This window comes from Nycticebus coucang, chromosome X (assembly GCF_027406575.1).
Source record: "Nycticebus coucang isolate mNycCou1 chromosome X, mNycCou1.pri, whole genome shotgun sequence".
Taxonomy (NCBI): Eukaryota; Metazoa; Chordata; class Mammalia; order Primates; family Lorisidae; genus Nycticebus; species Nycticebus coucang.
The window spans coordinates 142,496,898-142,509,160 of record NC_069804.1 but is presented as its reverse complement, the minus strand read 5'-3'; the positions used below and the strand labels follow the sequence as shown (position 1 = coordinate 142,509,160).

General features: G+C 33.8%; 1 protein-coding gene across 8 annotated transcripts in view; it reads left to right on the top strand.

Annotated features, from left to right (window-relative positions):
* Positions 1–12,263, top strand: part of KLHL13 (kelch like family member 13) — a 271,741-nt gene that overhangs the window by 164,251 nt on the left and 95,227 nt on the right. For 4 of the 8 annotated variants that reach the window (XM_053580328.1, XM_053580324.1, XM_053580323.1 and 1 more), the window contains one exon: positions 8,211–8,276. The exons of 3 other annotated variants lie outside the window; for them this stretch is intronic. In XM_053580328.1, coding sequence (XP_053436303.1) covers positions 8,254–8,276 — 23 coding nt within the window. In that variant the 5' untranslated portion in view covers positions 8,211–8,253. Of the gene's footprint in view, positions 1–6,370; positions 6,544–8,210; positions 8,277–12,263 lie in introns of those variants that run through there. One more of the 8 variants, XM_053580325.1, reaches the window with a different exon arrangement.

Below are 12,263 nucleotides of genomic sequence, written 5' to 3'. Positions count from 1 at the left end.
TGAAAGTAGAATCTATAAATACAACACATAAATAAGTCATCAGGGAAGGCTTTTGAATAGAAGCTTGAAATGATGAAAGCAATAAGGAAGGCAAAATTAATTCTAAATTTTAGATGAAAAATTATTGGTTTATAAAGATTTCTATTTTTTGGCTACCATTTTTCACTGTTCTGGGCCTTTTACCTGAAACTGTTAGCATCTGTCTCCCTGGCTGTCTGACTGTTCTCTGTGGCTCCTGAGCCAATCTTCCTTTATGATTAAGTATCCTAGAGGCTTTTATGACTCTTGTCTTCCCAACTAGCTATTAAGGGTTTATACACTATGTTTCTGTGTCCAAAATTCAGATTCACTGTTAGCAAAACACAGCTGCCTTTTATAAGACCATATTTTTTTCTTTTTAATAAAAATCTCTAGCCCTTCCCTTCCAACTATACCCCAGAACACACCAGGGACAATGGTTAATGATCTGCATCTGCCCTCACAGCTGCAGGAGCCTCTACCCCCAAGTCCCTAACTTATGTATGTTAAACCATGTTGTAAATAGGCTGTTCCCTTTGGGGAACCCCATTGTTGTTTATTCTTTACATTGCTCATTATGTTAATATCTTTGATGTTTTTGCCCTGCTGGTTTGTATAAATGGGGATGTCAGGAAGTGAGGTGAGAAAGAGATTTGAGATACTTCCTTAATGCTAAATTATAATTCCCTCAATGGAACAGGATTCATAGGTCTTTGATCAAATTTGTATATTTTCTGTAGTTTTAGAATTTAAGGGGCTTGTTAGCCTTGGACCCTCCTGTGTTTTATTTGTATATTTTACTCTTGACTGCTCACTGTACCATTTGCGTTACTAGGTTTTGGTGATATGTAGTGGCTTGCTTGGTTGAATTTGTTATTTCATTTTTTGCTTCATCTAGTGGAGCAATGATTGTCAAAATTGCATTTTGTGGTTTACTCTTTCATCATCACTATTTGCAAGAATAATTTAATATGATCTAACAGTGCAAAGAATATGCTTTTATACTTTTAAATTACAGTGTGTAGACATAACTGGATTTAGGAGATACTGTTTCATTTTTTAACATTAACTATTTTAGGTAGTGATAAATCAACAAAATGCATTTCTTCACTTTACCAATACTATCTTGACTTAAAAAACTAATTACTAACGTTTCCTTTCCTTTACAGTAGCTAAGTGTTTCCCTTTCTCAGTTCAGTTCAGCAGTCACTTATTGGATCCATTAAATCCTCCCCTCTATCCATCATGAAGTCCTGTACTTAGTATGTTGAGCACCCTGCTAGGCACATACAGGGTCTATTATGCAATTATTAAAAGGATCCATTTAGATATACTGTTTGAAATTTCAATATTTTATTTATTTCTTATGATTCTCATCTTAGTTTTGTAAGGATAAGGCCATTTAGTGATTTCCTGTTTAATTATAATTAGAAAAGTATGGTTAGGTATAGAGGAGGGAAGAACTTACCTCTGCTGACTTGATTTCACCAAAATTGCCTCCTATAATTGGGTTCCTATGTGACAGGCATTGAGTTAGGTATAATAAAAATATAAGAAAGATGCAGCCTCAGTTCTTAGGAGTTTATAGTCTAGGGAAACAGAAACAGTTATAATTCAAAGTGATGAAAGCCTTAATACTCAAAGTACCACAGTAAGATAGAAAACCCATTACCTGTGCCTGCTAAAGGATATGAGGGAAGGTTTCATTAAAGGAGGTATGCTTGAATACTTAAGCATGACTAGATGTTTGCTTGGTAGACAAGGAGGGCAGAGAATTCCAAGTGGTATCATATATGAAACCACTGAGGCATGAAAGAGTATGGCTTGTTGGAGCTCTACACCAAGAAATTGCTAACTGATGGATGAAAGGGAGCTCTGTGAATTGGCACTAGGAAGGTATAGGCTGATGATTTCTGTAACTTTTGTTATATTGCTATCCTATATCTTCTATTAGCTATACCCTATTCTTGTTTTCCTATGGCCATTTACTTTGGTATATGAAGACTTTTTTTGGGGGGGAGGGAGTTGTTTAGGGATTATATTTATATTTTTCCCCTATAATAAGTGTTAATATAAATATTAATACAATACAGAGGTAAATAATGAACACCAAATTAGGTGTTGGGGACCTTGATTATTGTTTTCTAGTTCTCCCACTCAGCAGCTATGTCACTTAAGCCACTTAAGTCAAGTCCTTTAACAACTCTGTTTCTTCACTAGAAAATGGGATTATTAATGCCTGCATTGCCTACTTCAAGATAAAGTTGGAAATGAAAATGAGTCTCTTAAAAATTAAGGGGTATAATAAATTATTTTACTTGGAATTCTGCTGGCTGAGTTTAAACTGACATTTAAAATGAGTAAAATACTTTGTGGAGTATCTGGATAGAAAAATTAGGTTGTTAAGTAATTCTTACTTTCTCATTAACCTTATGTGTCTGTCCTCTGTCTTTGAAATGTCATTTAGCTTATTTCTATTTCCAAACTAACATGATTAAAATTTAAAACTTCTCAGTGTCCTAGCATGTATATTTTAGCCCCTTTCAGATTTTACTGTAACTATTAAACACTAATCAATTTAAGATTTAGCTTAGTAAAATATGTTGGCATTCTTGAATAATTGATACCTACTAAGTACATTGAATTACTCGTGGGGTACCCTCCATTATTTGTGACACTATATAGCAACATGACACAAGTTTTGTTCCATTTTAGAAATATATAACAGTTTTTCTCTAATTTGTCATATATACATAGATCATGAACACATTTGTTCCTTTGTGGGATTCAATGTGTTGATTATTTGTACAAATTGGAGTGCTTACATCCTACTAATTAATATAGTTTTCACCTCATTTGCACAATGTTAGGGTGTATGGCACACATTTTGGGGACCGAGACACAATTGTAACAGGAACTCTACCTAACAAATGCAAATATTGTAGCCTAATTCTTTGTACCTTCAAATTCACCCGAAACAATTAAACAACAACAATAACAATAACAACAACAAAAAAAAAAGAAAAAAAAAGAAAAAGATAAGAAATACATAAGAGGGTTCTGATTCATTCAATTAGGACTGGGAGGTTATGAAACTTTGCCTCCTGTCTTCTTTGTCATTTGTCCTAATCTAGTGACAGTACAGACAGAAGTTATTAGTACCAGAAAATGGCATTTCTATTTTTCTTTCCTTTGACCCCATCTCCTCCATTGTATTGAATGATAATGTGACTGAAATATGATAAATCACCTGAAATATGAACTTCTAGACTATAGGAATATGTCAAATTGCCTCCCAATATAGATATCCTATCCCCCTTCTTTAGACCACTGGTTCTTAAAATCTATCATCCATGGATATTTCAGAAGAACAGAAAACCTTATAAACTGCTTAACTGATCCTGCTCTGAACCATCTTACAAATGTCAGAAGAAAGGGAAAGAATACTGCTGTGGATATGCTATGGATGAGATAACATGACAGTATTTTAAATGGAATGTAAATGAATTATTTACACTAAACTAGTATAGATGCTGTCATCATACTCACTAATAGTATATGACATTTACTTATGGACTTACAGAAGGTAGTTACCTCTTCTCCCCTTTCTCCTTTTACAACATCAAGATGAACAAGTTATGTGAATTTGGAGAAATACCTATTTGAGTCAAAATATAATATAAAATGGTTGTTGATTTTTTTTTTCTGCCAGGCATGAAGGAAATATTCAGGCAATTGTTCCATTTTCTACAAAACTAAATGATGAAATGGTGTGGATTATTTACCCTTTATTTTCAAAATGATGGTACCATTGCTATAGTTTAAAAAAATTCTTCTGAAGACCCAGTTGAGTAAATAATTTTTACATCCCACTAAGTACTGCTCTTTTTTGAAGATTACTTGGAAAATATGGAGCATTTCCCAAAACACATTCTCCATTCTTTTCTCTATTTGAATTTTTTTCCTTGTAAGTTAGTGGAAAGAGAACTGGTCAGTTTTTTTACTCAATAAAAAAGAATAAAGGTGTAGACAGCTTTTATCTGGGAAATTTTTAAGTCATTGAGATAATATTTAAGTATTAACCACTTTTTGAAATTACTGGCAGAATCCTCTCAACCCATTTTAACATAAAATGGTTGATGAAACATTTTTTTATTGTCTACATAAAATAAAGCACCATGGTTTTTTCATCATTGCATAAATCTAAGAGATTGTGCATACATAAAAAGGATGAAACAAACTTGAATACCAAATGCCAAAATCAACAAAAGCTTGAGCACTTACTGAGTATTTAATACTGAGCATAATGGGATGTGGTTCCATAGACTGAGAACACTAAATATTTACACCCAAGGACATATTTCTCTGATACAGCTTCTTGTCCTATACTAATATCCCAGGTAACACTATTAACCATTTTTTCAAAATATTTTCTTCTTACACTTAGATTTTCCCCCTTAATAGCCTGATGTTGGAGATCCAATCACCTACCCATGCTCTCTCATCTCTTTTTGTGATCTTCATCAATTTCTTTTGTTTATTGTATAAACTTTCAGGTAAATTCTCTTGGTTTACTGCAAGTAGAAAAACCACAATCAGGTTCCTCCCTGCTTACAGCTCTATTTTTCCAAAAGTCATATCTCCATCATTCAACTATTCTGTTGGTATCCCTTTCTCACCAATTATCTGGAATTTTGAGACCAGGGCTGTGATGTATATAGCCAGCCAGCAATGTTGCATAGTAATGCAGAGTTGGTGCCCAGTACCGGTCCAGCTGTCTTCATAATTCATATCCTTTTCTTTTTAGGCTGGGAGTGATGAAGGGAGTTACTAAGATTGTATGTGAATGGTGAAGTCGGAGGAGGTGGGCTTTCTTGGGTTTGCTTACCTACCCTCAGGCTCTGACCTTTGTGCCTTAGTGTCATCTCTTGACCATCCTGTTTCACTTCATAGGCAAAGGATAAAAAAGATTTCTTGGACATTGTGTGCTCAACATTAGGAACAATACATAATCTCTGGTCCTTGCCCTGAAGAAATATTTTTTAAAAATCCATAGACACAAATTATCATGGAAAATTTCACAAAAATGAATGGAATTTGAGCTGGAGCAGGAAAGATGGGTTGAGTTGAGAAAATTGGACTGGGGAAGAGATTCCATGCAGTAAGGATCTCTGGAGCTAAGGTGAGAAAGAACAAAGCAAGCTTGTGAGATAGATAACTGGAAGGTAGTTGGTGTTTTGAGATATTACTGAAGACTGGAAAGTAGGGTGGCCAATGTATAGTCAATTCTTAGTACTGGGTTTACGTACTTTATTAGTTCTTTGATTCACTCATTCAACAAATTGTTTCTCATAGCCTACAGACTTTCTCCAGACTTCTCTGGCATGCATAATCTTCTGTGATGTGGTTTCTGCATACCCCAACATTTATTCACCCCAATACCATGTACCTTCTTTTCAGGCATATTGAACTCTTTACAGTCATTTTGAAAACTTAAACAATTACTGAACATGTTATACTCTGTCAAATCTCGGTATTTTTGCACAGGATATTTTTTCTAGACTCTACCTGATGAATGCCTTATTATTCAGCCTCAGTTGTAGCAGGACTTTTGTTATTTCTCTGCTGCTGTGTAGAATCCTAGGCATATAATCCTAAAGCTTCTATACCATATTTTGTGTTATCACAGTACATGTCTGCTTCCCTCACTCAACCAGGAGCTTCCTGAGAGCAATGGATGGTGTCTTGTTCACCTTTACATCCATATCACCTAGTATAGTACCCGGCATGTAGCTAATAAAATATTTTATTGATAATTTGCCTCCTGTGTAGTTTTATTTTAAAAGAATTATCTGGATTGAAGATGAGAGATGCAGGGAGACCAGTTATATATGTTTTTCGTGAGGGAGCTCATTTGTTTTAAAAATAGTAGAAGTTATATTCCTGGCAAATTGATAAAGAAAAAAAGATAGGACTTCATGACTGATTACTATGGGCAACAGAGAGGGAAGAGTTAAAGATAATAAATATTTAAGATAATATGATAAATAACATGACAGTGACCCTTGAAAAATAAGGTTACTTCTAGGTAACATGCTTTTTTAAAGTCAGATTTCCTGGTGTTAGTATTTGCCTTACCCCATCTCTGCTAAAAAGATGAACACTTTGTTCCTGTTCAGCTTCCTGGAACAAAACTTAAGATACATGTGGTTCTAATTTTTATATATGATCAGGAGTGCAGATTTGAAATATAAATAGTTCAACCATGCTGACTATAATTTCCTATCAAGGGAAGGTATGCAGTGCATAGGGTTTTTGAATATATAAAGCCTGTTTCTGCTTTTGGGAGGTGCAAGTCAAATGTTATACCAGGCAGATGCACTGGGGTGCGCTGCTATGTAGCAGAGCCTAGCTGTGCATCACAGCTCTTAACTTTAAAACTCCAGAGAATTTGATGAGAGAGGAATCCACAGGAACATGACAAATGATGAGAGTTCAAACCTTAAGAGAAAAATGGGCTTATTGGTAAGAGACCTTTCTTTTCCTTTATTTACTGCTGTTACTTATTCATTAAAATATTAAGCCTCTTGTTTTCATATGTGGCTGTGAAGCGGTATACAAAAATCAATTTTATATGTATTGTAGAATTCAGGAGACATATTGGTATCCATGTAAAAATCATAGGAGCATGTATAAAGCTTTATTTTGAACAAAATCTCTAAAGGAATTTTGTTTTACTTCAGACTATGACATAGATTCATTTTTATAGCTTAAATGTAATGCAGGTTAAGAAAAATATATAGATTTAAAAAGTTAAAATGAAGAATAGTGACTTATGTAGAAATACATAATTTCACTCAGTTACCAGAAGGTGGCACACCAGATTCTTCTTAAATACACAAAGACGAGGAATAATATTAATAGGAATATAAAATAAGCTACATTTAAAGACATTTTAATGTATTTTAAGCAAGGAAATAATTATTATTTGCTTGGTTAAACTTAATTCTAAAGCATGACAAATGTGAATTTCACCTACTGTAACTTATCATTCAACAATAATTTTATGTGTATAGAATTTTAAAAGTAGACTTTGAAATAATCTTGTCATTAAGGAGATGCTGTTTTGAATTTATCATTCTGAAACAGAAATAAAATAATTGCTACCTGTCTTTTCTCCTAGGAGGTTGTTAGATTTAGAATAACATCTTTGATAAGGTTTTTGTCAAGGTCTTTCTAAAGATACTATTAGACTGTGACTTTGATTTAGTTATGACCTTAATAATGCAATAGTGATTGTGAGATGACCCAGAAATAACCATGACGGTTTGTTTTGAAGAACACGTTAGATAAGGCTAATGTCTACTTTCTATATGCTAATAACAAAAATGGAAATAAATTTTGTGTTAGATCTGCTCAAACATCTGCCAGCATAGTTTTAATTTTTGAAGGGAGTTGATTGCCAACATATACTGCAGTGCTTCTGTAGTACTCTCTATTTTTAAAACTGTATTCTTGAGGCAGTACTAGAAGTATATCTGTGCAATATTTGTGTTTTGTATTAGCCCAAAAGAGCTAGATCTATGGTAGAACTTCACAAAAAACAAATCTTCTGGTTAGGGGACACTGCATCTATTTATATGCTTTTATTAATTATAAGCAGTATGAAAATAAGAAAATTGGTAGTAAATGAACCTAGAAGAACATTAGCCATCTGTTCTCTGAAAGCTTGTAATGTGTATTATTTGCTTTCAGGTTTTTATGGCAAAGTAGTTTATCAGCAAAGAATTGACCTTTAGGCTTAAAAAGCTAGAAAATGACAAATCATCCAAGGGCTGAATATATATTTACTGGAAAGGTATATCCTTGTGTTTAAATTTGGCTAGTTTAGTCTTTTAGATTAGTTGCCAATAAACATTGTACATAATGTCAATCTTTATTCCTGACCTTCTGAAACATAAAGAGAGCTTATAAAAACACATAGAATCTTATGGCTTTCTAGTTAAGGGCTTTTAAAAAGTTAATTTACATAGTTTTAAATTCTTCTGTGAGGTCTTAACTGTTCAGGATTTACTAATATGTTTTATTAATTTATAACTGAAATGTTTTCAGGATATGCTTTGAAAAAGTTGAACTAAACAAAATAAAGCCATAATTAACCAGATTTTTTTTTTTCTACACTCCACTTTCAGGAGACGGAGGCAATTGTCTTTAAAACAAGCCGATTTCAAGGATATGTTCAAAAAATCAACTTCAGGGTATGTCCAAGGGTCTGCATTTTCCTCTACCTTTTTTTTTTTTTTTACAATGAGAATTTGTTTTCATAAGAGACCCTGAGATACTAGAAGATATTCAAGTACCAAGTAAAGTTTCAATAATGTCTAGAATACTGTGTTCATTTTGAAAAATAAATTTAAAAATAGCACACATCATTGTGTTGTACTTTATATTTCACAATGTGCTTCCACAAACATAAGTTCATTTGGTTTTCATAACGTTGCTGTGAGATGGGCAAAGAAAGTAGGATTTTCCCTAATTTACAGATGCGGGAAGATAACACTGGAAGTCATAAAGCTAAGTAATGACAGAGCAGCTGAACCATAGGTGCCTAGCTCTGTGCTCTTCAGCATTCCTTCTCAGAGAAAAAAAGTTTGAAACAAAATTTTAACTTTTTAATCTGTATTGCCAAATCAATATAATTTATACTACATTTGTTTTCTAATTGCCGTACCTCACAGTTTCCCGCTTTGCATCTGTCTGTTTGTCTGCTTCTGTGCCTGTCTGCCAGCTGGAGACCTTGTTTTCAGACTCTCCCAGACCTGGAAGGATCTGGAGTGTGGGAGAACAAGATAATGGCTGTGCAGTTTACTATGACAACTGTTGGTGAGAAGCCAATGCTGATATGCAAAGGCAGGCCAGGGACTGAGAAGAAAACAGAATCTTCCTATAGCTGGGGTATCTTGAGCAGAAATTGGCACCCTTGACATTAAAGCAATGTTTCTTCAGTAGTTTAGAAGACCTGGCATAATCAGCTGGAGTACTTATTTAAAATGTAGAGTGCTGGATCCTTTCTCCAGCCTTCTACATGTTACATATTCACCCCAGGTGATTCTTAGGCACACTAATATTTGAGAGTATCTGCCGTAAAGATCCAGAAATTTTTTACTTGTTCTATGTATTGTAGCATAATGAAAAGAGCCACTTTTCTCTCAGCAACATCTATGTTCCATGTCAAAGCGTATCAACCAGGGAAGTGGGGTGCGAGAGGCAGGCAAAGGTGAGGAATGACAGATCTTATTTGCACACATTGCTGTATCTGAGGCATGTCACATCTGAAGCATGTCACAATAGTTATTGTGCATTATGGTGACTGTGAGATAGTTTTAAAAAGGTTTGTGTCCATATTAGACATGAAGAGCAGAAATATTTCTACCAAAAGGTGCAAAATAAGTTTTGATATTTTAATAGTTAAATTTTTCCAGTTATTTTTGTTTTAAAAAATTATCTAGAAAATTAGTTGATTCGGGGTTCTAGATAGTTAAGGCTTTACTGTGGCAATGTAATTACACTCACTTGTGTTTCGTTTGTGAATATCCGATCTACTCGATTTGATTGTAAGGGCCTTGTGGCCAGGGAATATGTGTTCTTTTGTTTATTTGTGACATCAAAAAAGTCATAAGTTCTTACTACTTATTGATGATTGAATTAATTCAGCATGTACTTCCACTTTAAGGGTTATGGATTAGGCATAGTGGAGTTAATGATTTGGGGATTTGTGGACTTCAAGGAGTGTTCTTAGCACTGTCAGTCATGGCTAAAATACTGAGGAGGCCTTAGTTGAAACATGCATTTTAGTTGAACATGAGAAAGCAAGGCTGGGCACGGTGGCTCATGCCTGTATTCCCAGCACTTTGGTAGGCCAAGGTGCATGGATCGCCTCAGCTCACAAATTTGAGACCAGCCTTTGGTAGAACAAGACTCCATCTCTAAAACTAGCTGGATTTTGTGGCGGGTGCCAGTACTCCCAGCTACTTCGGAGACTGAGGCTAGAGAATTGCTTAAGCCCAAGAGTTTGAGGTTGCTGTGAGCTATGATGCCAGGACACTGTACCGGGGATGAGAAAGTGAGACTGTCAAGAAGAAAGAAAGAAAGAGAGAGAGAGAGAGAGAGAGAGAGAGAGAGGAGAGAGAAAGAGAGAGAGAGAGAGAGAGAGAGAGAGAGAGAGAGAGAGAGAGAGAGAGAGAGAGAGAGAGAGAAAGAAAAGAAAATGAGAAAGCATGATTCTGATTAATAAATTTGCTGATGCTTTTTCCCAGTTTAATCTTGCTGCCTCTTCACCCTTTTTGGACTACATGTTATGTTGTTCTGTGCTTTTCACATCTGAATCTTAAAAATTAGTATTTCTGGAAACCTCTGAACATAAATATTTTTGTTGAAAGTCTGAACAGTATCACAGGAATTTAAACAACATGACCAGACCCTATAGTAGAAGACTCATAAAAATGCTCAACAGTATATTTGTCTTAGATCAAGCTGAATAAGGAATGAATGAATAATAAATATATGCTAGCTAAGAGGAAAATATATATTACTCAAGTATTATGTAGCTTCAAAATTCCATGAGAAGTAACTGATTATTTAAAACATATATTTGCTTTTAAAGGCATGAAGTTCTGAAGTTAATTAGTTGAAATAGACAGACATAGAAGGGCTGTCAAGAAACGCAAATTTAAATTGCCTTTAGCTTAAATCTAGGTTAAATCTAGAGGATGAATTCTGCTTTTACTCAAAAATGCATTTACTTTAGTTAGTAATAGGACATGAGAAAAAGGAAATGAGATGGTTTTCCTTTCAGATAACCACTGCATCCAAATTATAAAGTTAGATTTAACGCCAAAAAAAATACTGTGCTTAGATCATAACACATGAATGCTTTATATAATGTGCTAACGATGTTTTACATCATAGTATTTTAATTGAATTGCTGTTTGCATGCATAGCAATTTTAAATTACATACACTTCAGATTCTATCATTTAGATTTACCACCATATACTTCACATATTTTAGTATAAATATTTCTCTACCTTCTACTTGTTTTGTAGAATTTAAAATCACCAAAGAGATGAATTTTAAATTAGAAAGAAAAGGAAATAGTCATGAAAATAGAGGTATTACCAGGTTACTAAGTCTCTTGTATACGGCCATAGTTGAAAAATAACATGACTAAAAAGTATATTCTTTTTTATTTTAATTTTTTTATTATTAAATCATAGCTGTGTACACTAGTGCAGTCAAGGGGTACAATGTGCTAGTTTCTTTTTTTATTATTTTTTAATGTGCTAGTTTCATATACAATCTGAAATATTTTCATCAAACTGTTTAACATAGCCTTCATGGCATTTTCTTAGTTACTGTATGAAGACATTTGTATTCTGCATTTAGTAAGTTTCACCTGTACCCATTCGAAGATGCACCGTAGGTGTGGCCCCACCAATTACCCTCCATCCACCCCAACCTACCCCCACCCTTGGCCCTTACTCCATATTCTTGTGCTATGGGTTGGGTTATAGCCTTCATATGAAATCTATAAATTAGCTTCATAGTCTAAAAAGTATATTCTTAAGAAAACTGTTGGGTTTCATGTTTGAAATTGAATCTTTTCTTTTGAAGTTTAAGATTTCTTCTTTGTTATTTGGTTTAAACCTTTTATTTTTAGAAAAAATAGTTTCTGTGCTAATATATATAATATAGTGGAGATACATATGTATTCATTACAAAAATTTACAAAGAAGTCTTTATGATAAAAACCCCTAACCCTAACCAACACATAGAGAGTATTTTGTAAATATTTTGTAAAACTTTATAATGCATATTTTGTAAATAAAGGTACATTTAGCTACATTTTCCTATTTTCCCTATGTATGGTGACTTTGTGGGAAACTTTTGGAACACCCTGTATTTGAAAAGATTTACACAAGTGTATACTTTTATTAGCCAGAGACACATTCATAACTGTTCAGTAGAGTAATAGTCTTAATTGTCTGGTTGGACTGTACATTTTAAATGAGTTTTTACTTTGATAATACAGGTTTGATGAAAGACACATCAGAAATGCTAACAATGGCTTGCTTATTTTATTTACTAAAATTTGAGGAGATACTTAGGTGGTTGCTGAGAGATGACTAAATAAATGATCATTATTTAAGGTGAGCACAGAGATTTTTCATTAGATAAATTTATTTT